The following is a 16,862-nucleotide window of genomic DNA, read 5'->3' as shown; positions in this document are numbered from 1 at the left end:
ATTGACTCCAGCTGTCTAGCCAGGTCCTCAGTCCCGTTAACCTCACCAGCATCTGACAGTGTCAACCCCTCCTCAAGTTCTTTTGTGCCTCCCCAGGTGCTGAGATGACAATGTCCCTAGGAGCCTGTCCTCTTTCCCAGCACCACTTCTGTGGGGAACAAGATGGAAAGTGTCCTGCCCAGCACCCCCTGATCTCACAAGGCCTCACACAGCAGGGATTCACCCATGGAACGAAGATATGACTGCCCGTGGCCACTCACCAGGTGGGTTAAAGACGATAATATCATCCAAGAGCTTAGACATCTCCTTTTCTAGGACGGCTAAGGTGATTTTTCCATTTTGTTCCAGGGAGCTGAGGAACTGAACCATCTGATGAGTGAAGGCTCGGCACTTTGGAACTGCATCCTGACAAACAAAAGGAGCACTCATAGAATCCACCCAAGCCGTGTTAACTGAGTATTCCCTGGGGGCGTGTCACTGCTCTCAATGCTTCTGGAAGGAGAGGCGGGGACACAGCAGGAGGCCACATGAAGACAGGTATGTGTCTAAGGGCCCTATGTCTAGGGATATGCAAATCTGTGGTAACACTTACTCCAGACCCACATCCTCCCACATTCCAGAACACTCTTCTTTTTCACTACATCAATAGCAACTTAACTACACACTGATTACTTGCCAGAAACTTTTCCAAAAACCTCTATGTTCACTATCTGATTTAACTCTCACAACACTTTGAGGCAAGTATTATTTCCAATTCAGATGAGAAAACTGACATCAGAATGGCAGTAAGCTGGGGGCCAGAGTTTGTCAGGCCTCAAATGCACGCTCACACCTTCGCTGCCATTCTGCCGCCAACGACATCCCCATCTCTAAACCAATGGCCGCCGCCCTCGGTCCTTTTGACCTCTTGTTAGCGTGTGGTACCGCTAGTATGTGAAGGTTTACCAAGACAGGTAGTTAAAACTACAAGACCTGAAAGGCCAGAAGAGGAGTACACCGCGGCACACATCCTCTAACATCTCAGCTGAGCTGTCACGGGGTTTGAGACCGTCCTCAGCAGCAACCCCACTACCATGTCCTGAAGAACGCTCTGCCTTTTAAAGCACCCGATCAACCTACAAGATGTTTTTGGCTGTCAGTAGGGATGGAAAGGCCCGCAGACACTCTCAGGAGCTTCATGATTAGTTCCGCAGAAGATTCCTTTGCCAGGATGATGGCCGGCTGGTAATGGCTGCTGAAATAACTGAGCACGCTCTGGTAGGACACGGTATCCACCAGATGCCACGAGAGTGAGCTTGTTTGTCCAAGGAGGTTCAGGAGAGGTGAATCCTAAAAATACAATACATCCTCCTTTAGTTTCGGAGTCCTCACTTTCCCAGAAGTATCTATCTCTGGTCAACGGTGATCACTAAGATGGTCTATATGATAAGCACAGTTAAGATGTCAAGTAAGTATCTACTGAAGCTAGAAATACTCATGAAAGTAATAGCCAAGGTCTTGGCAAAAACAGATTAACTTTTAAGTATTCAGAACCCAATTTTCAAAGGAAGTCTCAGATCTAGTGGTAGAACTAGCAATTAAGGAGATGTAAAGTCAACCTGACGTGCATTCTCTAACTCAGTGTGTTTCCCTTCATAACCCAGAACTGGACTACGAACGATCCCAGAGAATCAGTTCCCTGTTGAAGGCACACCCCGTATGTCAAGCAGATACGCACAGTGACAGGTGTTAGGGAAACAAGTGAAAAGCTACAACCTCGCAGGGAGTGCAGCCCTAGGAAGCCTTGCCAAGCCTTCATCACAGGCCCTCCAAACTTACTGGTTGGTCTACCAGCTCATCTTCCTTTGCCAATAAAATCATCATGAAAAGGAGGCAGACAATCATGCTCCGGGTCTCTGGGCGGGGGCTGGGGCTCCAGGCATCAGATAGCACACTGACCCAGTTGACTTCACACAGGACAGAACCCAAAAATAAGAAGCAGCTCTTAGGGCTTCCTCGTTCCACCTTAAAGGGAAATGAATCAAAATCAATGTTTTCCTTTAAACTGTCTGTGTTACTGAAAATGTATATAAATCAATGCCTACTAAATTAAATTTTTAAAAATAACTTTTTCCCAATTATAAAAATCATCTACGAATCCCTCCCCACAAAGATTTACACTTAACATTTGTAAAATTTTTTTCTTCCATGCTCAGTGAATGTGTACGTTTATCAGCTTATTTAGAGTTCATTATTTATTCCACTAATTCTCAACAGGAGAGGAATGACCTTCCATAGCTTTAAGCAGGGTGGCAAATGTCACCAATGCTCAGGGGACTCCATCATGGTCCTCAGATGTGCTAGGACAGAACAAAGGTTGAGATCTACTAGTCAGTAGTTCCTAAAGCTGATCGTGCATCAGAACCACCTGGCGGACTCACTGAAACACAGATTGTGGGACCCCACCCCCAGAATTTTGCATTTCCTCCATCCAGGGTGAGAGCAGGAATTTGGATTTCTAAGGAGCTCCCAGGTGCTGTGGACACTGCTGGTCCTAGGACCGTACTTTGAGACCCACTCTACTACTGTATATAATTTTTATACTGCATTTTTGGCATGATGTTATGTTATAAAAATGTCTCCACATCATTACGCTTCGTGATTTTTGATGGCTGCCTAATGTTTAATTAAATCCTATTTAAAATAGATCTAAAATATATTAGGGATGGGTGAAGAACGGTAAATGTATTTTACAGTATATAACCAACGTCAGAGTTACTGCTTACTAGCCTACTTCAGCATGTTTAAAATAAAACATGGCTAGCTATAAATTTTTCTATTTAAAATGAAGATCAAAAAGCTCTACTCCATTTATAAAATCAGTCAGTGCAATCTGGTGATGATTCATGCCCTCCCGGAACGACCATCATTACAGCACGCTACCTGCTGCTTCTCTCCCTTCTAGAAAATGATTCCTCATCCTCCTTTATCACCTGTTCTCTCTCCTCACTCCAAACCCCTCAAAACACATCCCTTCCTACTCCAGCAAGACACACAGAGCTGAAAGCTTCCCGTTTCCAGCCAGGTCAGCATCTTCTTTCACTAGACAAAAATTCCTAGACGCACCAAGTCTACAGCAACCCTCAGGGGCCATGCTCCCATTTCATCTGTCACACAGCTGAGGCCGGGCGCAGACTTAAAGCTACCCTACGGCTCTTTAAACAAATGTTAGTAACGGTGATAAATGCCTACTCAGGACCTATCTCATATACTAAAGCTGGCCACAAAATCGCTAAGCTTCGCTTTCTGAGACGGCTGTGCTGGGCCTTCCCCGGAGCTCGGCTGTGGAAGTGGCGCCAAAGAGCGCAGCCCTGAGCGCTCTCCGCGGACAGCGCTAACAGGGCACCGCACGATCCACGGACTGTCCTGTCCTACGCCACCGGGAACCTGCAGGAATGAAAGCACTTCTCGAGTCTCAGGGACATGAAGTGAAGAGGAAATGTAAAAGAACTGGTGACTCTGAATAAATCAACTGAACTATGAAGAGCTAAGACGAGATGATGATGGGTTTTTAAAAATGGAAATTTAAGAACCACAAAACAACAAAAATACCGGGCGCTATGTAAGTGATGCTGCTGGGGCTGTTTTTGTAACTGCTGCTCGTACTGCTAAGACTCACACACACATCGGCAATTTCTCTGAGTCATGTCGGGTCTTCACATGACTATGATGCACCACTGGTTGTTAGGATGCACTTCCAACTCCTACAGCATTATTCCCTTATGCACCCGCTTAAAGAAACTAATGGCTTGAGTACCAATTACGCTTTGCTTTAATAGAACATTTAATGACATGGAAGCCTGAAGATACCGTCCTAGAAAAAAATGCAAACCCACAGACACCAAGACTGAGCACAACAGTCATTAAACTATGTACTCATACAACAATGTTATAGAAGTCCAGGGGTGACAGCCATACGACAGTCAAAATCTTTCCCTGGCTTTATAATCAGTTCTACAAATGTCTTCCAGTCACCTCCTCCCGCAGTGAAATGATTTCCATGGAAGACTGCTTCCCACAAGCACCCCGGACCACCCAGGACGCGACACGGCCCACTGTGCGCCCACGGCAGCCTCGCCTGACAGCCACAGCGAGCGGGCTGCTCCCGGGGAGCCAGGCTGCAACGCGGGGAGCGAGAGCTCACTTTGAAGAAGGCCTCCATGAGCATCTGGTCAGGGTGCAGGTCCCTCCACGGGAGTCTGCGGTAGGCACTGTGGAAGGCGTACAGAATGAACTCCGGCATTCTGGGCGCTGTGCACGCTTCGCAGTAATGCATCAGGTGTAACCGAAGGGCTCCGTCATCGCCCGGCAGCAGCTTATCTATAATGCAAACGGGAAAAACAGCTGAAGACCTTTCAGGTTATCTTTAAAAACAAACACAAAACAAAAATGTGAACTAAAAATCTAAAACCCGAGGTTCTCAATAATGACCAAATTTCTAAGATTTTCATGTGCCAGGAAAAAAACACTGAAGATAATTTAATAGCAAAGACCAGTACTGCAATTACTTACTTGGGGAACCGGAATGAGTAGCTGGTAGGTGGGGGACAGCAGAGGCGATCAGCTTTTCTTTAAAACTTCTAACTATATGGCTTTCTAACTCCAATACACTTGCACAACCCCAACCACCCCAGGCGTCCCTCCAGGCTGTTGCCCTCAGCAAATACTCACTCCCCAGCATGGAGGCTTATTCATTCGGCCCCTTGGCGGATTCCAATATTGCTCAAAACGAAATGTTGCACGTGACTAAAATATGACCCACAGTGCAGTACAACTAGACGATTAACTGTCAGTCAGCTAAGTTATTCTACAGTGACACTCCTCTACGACGTGGATCACTCGGGATTATCGCCACAAGTATTAATTATCTCAGTTGCCCCCAAGAGTGAATGCCAACGTAATCTAAAACAAAACTTTTCAGCTGTTCTGGTTCTACGCATGGGAATGAATGTAGTCAAAGAAGAGAGAGCCAGCCTCCCACAACAACAGAAACCTGATGGTGGTTCTTAGTAGTGGCTTTTGAGAAATGACCAAGGATCGTCAACCCATAGTATCAATTCATTTACCATTTCCAACATCCCTGTGCCCTTGATTCACAGTCCTTACTTACTTTATTCTACAGCATGAAACAGCAACATGTTTTTAACCTTTTAAGACAAGGTAAGGGTAGCATTTATTTAAATATGAATAAAAGATGGTTTTGTTTAAATCCAAATATGGATATGTAGGTAGGTGTCTAAAAGGCAGATGTCTCTTAGGACAAGACTTAGCCGAGACACACGTAAGTTCTGTGAGATCAGATAAATTCATTTTTCTTTTCGGTTCTTCATTTTCTCATGAATAAAAGGAGAGAGCTGAATCAGAAGATCTCAGTAAAAGGCTACAATACTTCTTCCTGCTTTGCACAGTTCTCTTTCCTCACCTTGAACTCAGCTACCAATTCCTGATGTTAGCCATGAGCCCTCCTGTTCCCTCCTCCCACTCTCCCATGTGCTTTCTCTCTCTCTCAAAAAAACACTAGATGAGGTACATCTAGACAATGGACCATTGTTCAGTGCTAAAAGGAATGAGCTATCAAACCATAAAAAGACTTGGAGGAACTTAAATGCATATTACTAAGTGAAAGAAGCCAATATGAAAAAGCTACAAAATATATGATTCCAAGTATTTGGCATTCTAGAAAATCTGAAACTATGGAGACAAGAAAAAAAAATCAGTGGTCACCTAGAATTCATGGGGAGAGAGGGGCGAGTAGGCAGAGTAGAGAGGATCCTAGGGGGCATGAAACTACCGCATAGGATACCGTAATGGCGGATATGTGCATTACACAGCTGTCAAAGTCCACAGAACATACAACGCCAAGAGAGAACAGTAACATAGATTATGAGCTTTGGGTGACATGAGGTGTCCGTGTAGGCCCATCGGCTGCAGCAAGCACACCGCTCTGGTGGGGGACGCTGACAGGAGGGGGGAGGTTATGTGTGTTTGGTGGGGGGGGCGGGTAATATGGGCACTCCATGTACTTTCTGCTCAATTCTGCTGTAAACCTAAATCTGTTCTATACACGCACGTTAGTTGTTTTTCAGGACCGAATGCCACATTGTTAGGTCGGTGATTACGTGCCACACAGACATGGGGCAGCCACAGAGGCACACTAGTCAGGAGGTGCCCAGCAGGCTGGGGGTCCTTCAGAACGCTCTGCAGCGCCTGTGGGGGGCCCACAGCTGGGCACAGAGCTGGCCACCTCTGCCTAGCGTGGGAATGGTCGGTGTGGCATCTCTGCCCAGCACTCGAGGCTGCTGTTTTCCCCTTGGACGGAGCCGCACCTGCTGCCCTTCCTTCCCACTAGCCTCTCACAGGAGTCACACCTGGATGGGGGTCGGAGGGCGCTCCTTGCCCACTCCCACTCCTCTCCCTCTGATCTGCACAGCCACCGCCCCAAACAGGTGTCTGGCACTGCAGTTCCATCACGGTGTCTACCCCACAAGGACTCAAACCGCAAAGCTGTGCTATGAAGACTCAGAGGCAGGAGAGAAACACATGCACATAAACACACGTGCAGAAGAACATAAAGGACCTGAGGCTTCATGTGGTAGTGGAATCAGGATGAGCAAGGGCAGCGAGGGGAGGGCCAAGGACATTCGCGGAACAGTGCGTCAAGCAGGATGGCTGGAGTGGAAGGCTTCCATGAAGAAACCATCACAGAATGCTGAAGTACACTGGGCCAGACATACCAGAATGCTGGCCTAAAACATGACACTTAAAAGTTTGGAAATAGGAATATATAGGATATAAACACTATTTCACAATTAATCTAGTCAACAGCCAGGAACAGAAAGTGGACACAGAAAAAACGGGGCAGTTGCAAGAATCTTGGAGGAGGGTGTGGACAAATGTCTTTATGAAGCTCCCAATACAAAACATGTAGATATTCTAGGTAAAATAAAACACCTCTGAGATCACACAGCTGGGTACGCTCGGTGAAAGAAAACAGGGCCAGAAGCAGGGACCAGAAGCAAAGAGAGACTAGGAAACCCGGGTACTAAACAGACATCGAAGCCTCGGCTTCCCGTGGACTGTGCTTCCATGGGGTTCCAACAGCACGAAGAGTCGCCCAGGGACACTGCCCTCTGTGAAAGAGCAGATCAGGGAAAGAAAGGGACCTCCTCTGCCTTCACCCCTTGACTCAGAGTCGAGGAGGGGGACAAGTTGACTACCACCACTGGGGCCGACTACAAGTGAGTCTGGGGTCTGTTTACAACATGACCATGAGAAACCACAAAGGAAGGGCCACAAATGCAGATCCCCTCTGCAGCACACACCCTCAGCCCCGTCTCGACAGAATGCCCACAGAGAGAATCTCTCTAAATGTGGGCTCACAGTACAAAACTTTAAATCCATGAGGAAACCAGTCTCCCAGTATGAGTCTGAAGGAACACCTAACTACAGCATAAGCCATCCCCAACAGGAGCTTGAGATCATTATTACTGCACACAGATCATAAAGGAAAGTATGTTTAAAGATTTCAAAGAAATAAAAATTAGAATTGTAAACAAAAGTTATATAAGATGCTATGAAAAAGGAGCAGGAGGGGTGCCTGGGTGGCTCAGTGGGTTAAAGCCTCTGCCTTTGGCTCAGGTCATGATCTCAGGGTCCTGGGATGGAGCCCCGCATCGGGCTCTCTGCTCAGCAGGGGGCCTGCTTGCTTCTCTCTCTCTGCCTGCCTCTCTGCCTACTTGTGATCTCTGTCCGTCAAATAAATAAAATTAAATTTAAAAAGGAGCAGGATAGGTTTGGAAAAAAAACAAACAAACATGACTTCTAGAGCTCAAAATAAAAAATTCAGTTGTTTTTGGTTTTGGATTTTTTTTTTTTTTTTAAAGAATTTATTTATTTATTTCAGAGAGAGAGAGATCACAAGTAGGCAAAGAGGCAGGCAGAGAGATGGGGAAGCAGGCTCCCAGCTGAGCAGAGAGCCCGATGCGGGACTCGATCCCAGGACCCTGAGATCATGATCTGAGATCATGAGATCATGACCTGAGCCGAAGGCAGAGCCTTAACCCACTGAGCCACCCAGGCGCCCCTGTATTTGTTTTAAAAGCAGGTTAGACACTGCTGGAGGGATTGAATAAACTGCAGAAGAGTCCTCAAGAATTCACCAAAAATGAAGCACAGAAAGAAAAAACGAAAAAGAAGTTAGAGTTACAGAAGGCAGAATGAGGTTCAGCATGAGGGACAGAGAGTAGGCGAACAGAATGGCTGCCTGCGGTCCAAGGCTGATGCAGCTCAGAGCTACCTTACAAACAGTAAGAGGTTACAAATGTCACATTGACCTTCTCTGGTCAAAGATGACTGTCTCCCAACTAAAACAAAATTAAACAAAGTAGGAAAAGTAGAGGCAAAAGAGAAACCAAATGATTTAGGGGAAAAGTGATACTAACCAGAGACACAACATAACATCTTCCTACCTTTAAAACTCTCATGCAAGGAGTTGATACAGTCAGTGAACAAGCGCACGACGCTCAAGGCCACCACAGCGTCACTCTCCAGCCAGGGGTAATGTCGTTGGCTGCTTTCAATAAAAGAAGCACAAGCTTAGAAAGGAAAGCACCATGATTAAATCACTCTAGATCCCAGGGTCTAGGAACTGCCTCAGTCCTACAGAACACTGTATATTATGGAACCCCAAGACACATTCAGACCACTTGAACCGCTGTGAATTGTAGCTCATAATATCAACCACACAATTTTATTTACTTTCCTTCTAAACCTTTATTCCAAAGCAATTAAGTTCCAGAAGGGTGTTGTCTACATAGATTAACACCCTTCTATATCCAATTTACACACTTGTGTATCTCGGTTACATTTCAAATGCCTCAGACATGTGCCGCTAAGTGGCTTCAACAATTCTGTCTACCTAAAACATGGAAAAAAGAAAAAAAAAAATCCATGTAACAGAAAGATGGCCACAAATGGACAGGAGATAACCAAAGAAAAAAAACTCTTAATATGATCATTTTAGTTTCTGAATTGGGTCCAGAAACCTCAATACCAAAAGAAATCCTATTAATTCTTCCTGAAAATAAACAGCACATTCTGCCTTACTGCCAGCAGTCTGTGAGTCAGTGTGGAATCCTAAAGCTTATAGATTAAGGATAGTCCACCAGCAAAAGCAAAGATCCAGAAACTTTTCTATTTTCCTCAACGAGCTCTTGGAGCAGCATGGGTTAATACAAAGATCTTGACAGAGACGTCAGATGCCCTGAGCTCTGTTCCCGGTTCTGGCCCTCACCACTGGTGGAACTAAGAACAAGCCACTCATGTTTTCTGAGTCTCAGCAACAGATTGAAATTTGTGAGAACACCTTAAATACTGTGATATCTAGCACTGCTGTAATTTTAACAAACTCCTGACAAGTTCACCTAGCTTTCTTTGCATGCTTTTAGGGGAAAAAAGACGCAGAAGGTAACTCCCTGCATGCAAACAGTTCTCCACCTCTGTTTTAAATGCTCATAACATCATGTTTTCATTTAATCGCTGAGCTCATGTGAAAGGGGTTCATTCCTCCCAATAATTCAAAAGCCAATTTAATCCCCCAAAATAAATAACTGAGGTACTGGGTAAAATCCAGTTAGTCTCATATTATACAATAGTATATTATCAAAATCTAACTCAGGAGAGTAACATCTGTTTTTCTGAATTAAGTACCAAAATTTATTCAACATCTTTTTGTAGAAAACTGGAAATGAGTATCTATTTTGCTTCCAAGGTAACAGATCTGATCAACCAGACTAACAATTCCAGAAGCAGAAAATGTCTTAAGTTTCCTTTTAAGAAAGCATTTTCTAAATTTAATATGGCCCTACATAAAAAACGAAATCCATGAATGCATCCCTTTTGCCAAATACCATCAGAACTTTAACTCTGTAAATTTCAAAGGAATATGAGTATCTGAAAAATGATTTACCTTTCATTGTCCTCTAAAACCAAGATCCACGGCTTAAAAAGCTGGATGATAACTGAATGTAGGGACTGCAGCACTAAAAAGAATGCAAAATTTTTAGAGACAAGAAACAAGCTCATCCTTCATCAATATCATTAATAATGCTAAAAAACACCTTCTTATCTGTATTCTCACAAACCTATATTGAGAAACAACACAGTGCATGTAACTAAGTAAGCTTGTGTTTTCACTTGCTGCAATGGAATTTCTTGAAGATTTTTTTTTTAAGATTATTTATTTATTTATTTACTTGACAGACAGAGAGAGAGACAGCTAGAGAGGGAACAAAAGCAGGGGAAGCAGGAGAGGGAGAAGCAGGCTCCCCGCTGAGCAGGGTGCCCGCTGTGGAACTCGACCCCAGGACCCCGGAATCATGACCTGAGCCGACGGCAGATGCCTGACTGAACCACCCAGGCGCCCCTGGAAGAATTTTTATTACAACACAGTGTCATGGATAATTTTACACCGTACGTTTTTTTAAAAGATAAATGTTTATTTATTTATTTTTTTAAAGATTTTATTTATTTATTTGACAGAGAGAAATCACAAGCAGGCAGAGAGGCAGGCAGAGAGAGAGGAGGAAGCAGGCTCCCCGCCGAGCAGAAAGCCCGATGTGGGGCTCGAACCCAGGACCTGGGATCATGACCCGAGCCGAAGGCAGCGGCTTAACCCACTGAGCCACCCAGGCGCCCCTAAAAGATAAATGTTTAAATATCCAGAACCCTTTTCCAAATGAGAACAACAATAGGAAGAAAGAGCCAGAAACTGAAACCTATCTCCGTGTGCCCTGCCCTATGAAGGAGGGGTAGAGATGAGCTGAAGCAAGTATGCAGTGTGCGAGTGAACACAGGTATGACACTTAGATGCGTCCACACCTATGCTATATATTTCCTACTTCTTCTTCATGACACTCACATATCTAGTTTTATTGCTAAGATTTAAATCTCTTTATGTGTCTAATCAAGTCTCTTATAATGGAAGGTCAGAGCACCTCGCTCCGTGGGGCATAAAGACATATTACCTGTTTTGCTGCTGGCAGATGGGTCCTGAGCCAGGCAGGCCATTTCGCAGTCAAGAAGCCGTTTTACAAGATAGCCCAACAGCGTCTTCATATCAGCCATGTAAGGACTCCATTTTGAGAACAAACCAAAGCTTTTAAAGTCCAATGTGGATAACCGAAGCTTATAAAAAAAATTTGAAAGCCATTGTATAGTCTCCGCTATCTGGAAGAGAATGACAGGTCAAAGAGTCCTTACTGAAGGTCTACTTTCAGCAGAGTACTAGACTGTGATGGAGGGCTCAGACTTTGTAACAGAGCTGCAAAGGTGTTTGCATAGGAAAAGTAAATCAGCAGATTTCAAACTCTTTCTAGAGCAGAGGAACCATTCTTCCCAATACATTGTCATGCGGACCCAAACCACATAATGTGGATGAAACCGAGGCTCTGGGGGACGCTGCATGAAAACCTGACCGAAGGAGTCAGGGGCATGGGGCTAAGTATCGGGTGGGTAAGCTGGGGAGGGCAGGTACACCCAGAGGGTGGGTCTGGGCTGCTCTTGAACAGATAAGCAAGACAGACTCTGAGGGGTGAGAGAAAGGCAAGGGGTGCGTGGGAGGAAGCAAGCGACTGACAAAAACACAGGGCTCTTAAAGATAAGGCACGGAACTGCAGCTTTTTAGATAAAAATTGCGAATGTGTTCCAACTGTTTAAAACACAGAGAGCAAAGGAAACAGAAAAGGAATGCAGAGATATAAACTTCAGACACCAAAAGCTACACACCTGCTTGTCAGACAAGAGAACATCCGGAGAGCTTTGAAGCACCGAGCTCTCTGCAGAGGCTGCCCCCTGATGGCAGTTTGGGGCACAGCAGCCCAGGGCTCTCAGAGTGGCTTTCCAACACTCGGGGCTCAGCAGCTGCTCCGCAGAGCCTTATGGGGGCAGGGACAGAAGACAGGAGGTTAGCATCTTTCACAAACTAATTTTTTCAACTTGAATCAAATAACATGTATACTTTACAAAGGAATGAAAATTAAATAAAAATCCAAAACAAATTTACAAAGACCTAGGGTGAAGAGACTGCAGTCAAGAGAACCTATGAAAAGGACTGTCCACCTGGACACTTGACCTTCCTGGTTCCTAGTAACCGTGCTGGGAGTGAGCACAGCCAGTCGTCTGGGCTGGAATCCAGGGGGATGAGTGGGAATCCCACCTACCAGCCCCTGACTGGGGGCCAGTCAAGGTACCTTTCCTGGCTGAAGCTGTGAGAAAAACAGCAGTAACAGGACAAGGGAGACTGGACTGCAGAATTCGAGTTCAGAGTCTAGGCTCTCTTCTCATGCCTGCCCCTGCAACTCCACTCGCACGAGGGGCAAAACCTAAAGCAACACAGAGCCAGTGTGCTAAGCAGACACTACTGCCAGCCCTCTGCTCCTGGTCAATCACACATCCCAGAGCTTTCCACCCAGAGCTCGCATGATCACACAGGGTAACAGGATAACAGAGATCTGAGGGGAGACTGGGTGAGGCAGCTGCAATCTGCCGAGTGGGAGATGTCTAAGAACAGCGAAGAGTCTGTGCTGAAGGGCTACTGCGGTCCGGCTCTCAGAGGACACAGCCCTGGAATCATGTTACAGGTAGGGGAGTCGCGCACGCTTAGAACACGGAAGGGAAGCCGGGAAAACAAGGGGCTCGTCCATGAAGAATGAAGAGAAGAGACAAGCAAAGGGACAGAGCCCCGAGAACACCAACATGGCGGCCAGGGAGGGAAGGGAAACCAGGAGGCTAGAGGTCATGGGATCCGCCAGTGATGGTACTGTTATTCTTAAGCCTTTAACTGAATTACTTTCCTGGTATGTATAAATTTGCTGTTAAACGCAAGTCAGTGGCTGCCTATACGCACTGCTTACAAGCTCTTAAAAAGGCTTCAGGGAAAAAACCCACGATATATACTTGATCAAGTTCTGAAAATTTAAGAGCAAAATTAGTTATGTCAGCATGCATCAAAATTGTACAAATATATCTCCCTATCACCACTCTCCACCCACCCTGCAACTTGCCTCCACAAAAACAATGAAAGCTTGAAGTGCTCTGAAAACGAAAGCACACACGTCAGTATTCTTCAGGTAGTTCAAGATATAAAATCATTAGCTTACTCACTAAATGGTTTCTACTGAGTAACACAAAAACATGGCATAAAGCAAAACTTAGTTTTCCATTACATCTATAAACTGTACCAAGTTCACATAAAAAAAAGTAAATGCTATGGCATTCTTCAAATTTCAATAAAATTCCTGCCTAGTGAAATTCCCAAAACAAAAAAGCTAACAACCTTTCACTCCTCTTCTAATCTCCAGTACTCCAGTGGAAAACTGCAGGGCAGGAGGGAAAAATAAATAGTGGGATATAGAAAATTGAACACTGCTCTTTCCCTTGGTGAATATAAATACAGGCTACTATTACATACAGATAAAGTATACTTGCAAAAAAAAGGAGTCAAAAAATTAAGGGGGAGGAAAAAATAAACTTGATCCACTATTTGGATTTACAGAGAAACCAGCTGGCACAGCAAACATATTGCAAAGGAGCAATTTCCTTCTCTTACCAAATCTGTAGCTGGCAGAGTAAGCAGGCCCACTCCTACCCCAGCCCAGCTCAGGACAGCTGCAAAGTCAAGGGAAAGAGGTGGGTGCATGACTGTGGACTGAACCAGGGACCATTTGATCATTTAGGACAATAACTGACCTATTCTACAGACAGCAGCACCCTTTCGGGCACTGTTCGTCAAGCACTTTAGGTAAAAATGAGTGATTCTAAATTTCCACATACCTGTCTTATTTTTACATTTTTGGATGACAACTGTAGAATGGTAAATGTCATATTAAATATTCACTGCAATCTAATCAGTACAATTAAAAGACACTTACTCTGCATCAGCAGCCTGAGAATGTCACTGTACTGGTCAGGGAACTGGTAGAGAAGAAGGTAAGTCCAGTGCTTACAGAAAAGATTAAATGGCATCAAAATATCTTCATCTGGTTCAAGGCCCCAGGCAGTAAGTGCCAAATGAATGGACTCCAGAAGCCTGGTACGATCAGACAGAGGAGGTTTAGTGGCGTTTAACCATTGCTTAAGATCGAACTAAAAAGAAAAAGAAACAAGAAGCAGTTTTACTGACACCGGAAAATTAACCGAAGTAGAGAAAACTATGTGCAAATTTAGTTTAAAAGTCAAACATCACCTAACATTTAACTTTGTATAAAGACTGAAACTAGGGGCACCTGGGTGGCTCAGTGGGTTAAGCCTCTGCCTTCGGCTCAGGTCATGATCTCAGGGTTCTGGGATCGAGCCCCACATTGGGCTCTCCACTCAGCGGGGAGCCTGCTTCCCCCTCTCTCTCTGCCTACTTGTGATCTCTGTCTGTCAAATAAATAAATAAAATCGCTTTAAAAAAAAAAAAAAGACTGAAACTAAAAGACAGAGACAGATCTCTGTCTGTCAAATAAATAAAATCGCTTTAAAAAAAAAAAAAGACTGAGGGCGCCTGGGTGGCTCAGTGGGTTAAGCCGCTGCCTTCGGCTCAGGTCATGATCTCAGGGTCCTGGGATCGAGGCCCGCACCGGGCTCTCTGCTCAGCGGGGAGCCTACTTCCCTCTCTCTCTCTCTCTCTCTGCCTGCCTCTCTGTCTACTTGTGATCTCTCTCTGTCAAATAAATAAATAAAAAAATCTTTAAAAAAAATAAAAAAAAAATAAATAAAAATTAAAAAAAAAGACTGAAACTAAAAGGTATATACAAGTACTTAAAGGAGTCTACGCAGGCCAATAATTACAGGTGTCGGTAAACTGCCACCTCCACGTCACCCTCTGGGATTTCAGGGGCAGAGTATTCTCAGCTCCACATGCTTTTTTGCAATGTAAGAATGTTTGGTTAAGTCTTCCCTGCAAGGCAAGAATCAGAACTCTGTAGTCCTGCCCCATGGGTCACAGGGGCAGAAACACAAGCAGCCACTTTATGGGTCTGTCTCCATCTGATATGGTCACATTTCTGAGTCTGCGGCAGTAACCTATCTCAGTTAATAAAAGTTCAGGGTGTTATCGATCACCTCCCAGAATTTCCAACTATAAAATAACGTCTTCTCCCCATTACCGACTGAGATCAGTCTCTGGGCCCTAAAAAACGCCTAGGTTTTATGATTTATAGATGTCAGAGAAATACAATTGAAGGCACAATCACTAAGGCTCTGCAATTCTCAAGTGGTTAAGTAAATTCATCGCCTGGGCCTGGGTTAATATTTTACTTGGAATGAGGACAAAGGCAATTTGCTTCTATCTGGCTTATTCCAAATATGAGAGACTTTGATATATGACATCTCATTTATCAAACACATTTCCAGCATAAATTCAGGATATATTCAAAAGAAGGATGCACTAAATTACTATTATGAATATTTCAAGCCTGTACTGTTTCTAACGAGGGCTTGGGAGTGAAGTCCTTTTTCCACCATGTGGAGTGAGACTGCCCTACACAACACAGCCACTGCCCCCACAAGATGGGGATGAGGCTGCTTGAAGATGATACAAAATGTGGAAAGGGTCTACCAGGAAAAGGAACTCCAGGGAGGCCCTTCATTTCTATGGAGTGGGAAATAACACTAGAGCCTACATTTCCACGGTAGCATCAGAACGGAATCACAACTCACCTTGGTCAGCAGCATGAAAATCATATCACTGTTGTCCTCACTTAGAAACTTCACCACTTTCTCATAGAGCTGAATGAACTCTGTGGGCGCAGCGTTGGGAGTGAAGAAAGGAGACAGCAGAGAGCACAGCCGTCTGTTCTTCAGAATGGTCTCCAGCACTTTCCTGCATTCTGACCTAGTGCCGCTGATAAACACCTTGAAAGAATTAGAAAGGGAAAATGTCATCAGAATCTGCACTGCTGCCCGCCTCCAAATTTTTATTTAAGCAACCAAGCTTTAAGGGCTAATATAGAAGGCAAACAACTTTTTCTAAATGAAAATGTAAAACAATCAAAAAAATCTAAAACCAACACAGATAACCGAACACTTCCAGTGATGCTGATATTAAAAATTCTAGATTATCCGTGAACTTGATTTGGACAAGCCACAGAGAATTTTTAAAAGATTAAAATATTAGGATAATATTAGGATAATTTGAATCCAGAAATGTGCAAGGTACCTACCATGATTACTAAGCATCCCACGTGACTCTGCATTTTGTCAAGAAAATAAAACCTCTATGTTATAGGTTTTATTGAGATGTGCTTTTAATACTTTTAAAAAGCTAACCTTAATAATTAATATATAATCAAGATAACTTCACCTTATTTTAACTAGGTTCTACTATTTGAAGTACTGGATATAAGTTTTTAAATAATTTCAGGGTCAAGTATATTCCATGGAGCACTGGGTGTGGTACATAAACAATGAATCTTGGAACATGAAAATAAAAATAAAATTAAGATGTTAAAAAAAAGGCTTTGATAAGCTGGATCACAGGCAGAAATAATAAAAAGCAAGACTGAGAGATCTGAATATATAAAAATTTTAACCTCCATAAGGCAAAAAGGATGATAAAATTAAAGGAAAATGACAAAGTAGAAAACCCAATTCAGAACACATTGCAGATACTAGGGTGATAGAGGAACTCTTCCAAAGCAATCAAAAACAGAAATTCTACAACAGAAAACATGCAAAGGACAATAACCAGCAAATCACAAGAAATAATTAAATGGCCAATACACATATGGAAAATCATGCAAGTGAACAAGTGCTTAAAGAAATGTAACTTAAAATAATAA

At 43.9% G+C, this 16,862-nt stretch overlaps 1 protein-coding gene across 4 annotated transcripts in view; it reads right to left on the bottom strand.

Annotated features, from left to right (window-relative positions):
• The window catches only part of EPG5 (ectopic P-granules 5 autophagy tethering factor), a 106,632-nt gene that overhangs the window by 16,377 nt on the left and 73,393 nt on the right, over positions 1-16,862 (bottom strand). For 3 of the 4 annotated variants that reach the window (XM_047696842.1, XM_047696843.1, XM_047696844.1), the window contains 10 exons: positions 15,742-15,936; positions 13,968-14,181; positions 11,824-11,972; positions 11,064-11,265; positions 10,007-10,079; positions 8,508-8,611; positions 4,184-4,359; positions 1,819-2,004; positions 1,120-1,329; positions 261-405 (listed from right to left, as the gene is read on the bottom strand). In XM_047696842.1, the coding sequence (XP_047552798.1) occupies positions 261-405; positions 1,120-1,329; positions 1,819-2,004; positions 4,184-4,359; positions 8,508-8,611; positions 10,007-10,079; positions 11,064-11,265; positions 11,824-11,972; positions 13,968-14,181; positions 15,742-15,936 (1,654 nt within the window). The remainder of the gene's footprint in view (positions 1-260; positions 406-1,119; positions 1,330-1,818; positions 2,005-4,183; positions 4,360-8,507; positions 8,612-10,006; positions 10,080-11,063; positions 11,266-11,823; positions 11,973-13,967; positions 14,182-15,741; positions 15,937-16,862) is intronic. The other variant, XM_047696841.1, reaches the window with a different exon arrangement.

Source organism: Lutra lutra, chromosome 12 (assembly GCF_902655055.1).
Source record: "Lutra lutra chromosome 12, mLutLut1.2, whole genome shotgun sequence".
Taxonomy (NCBI): domain Eukaryota; kingdom Metazoa; phylum Chordata; class Mammalia; order Carnivora; family Mustelidae; genus Lutra; species Lutra lutra.
Note: the sequence above shows the minus strand (reverse complement) of the source record. Positions and strands in the feature narration are given on the sequence as shown.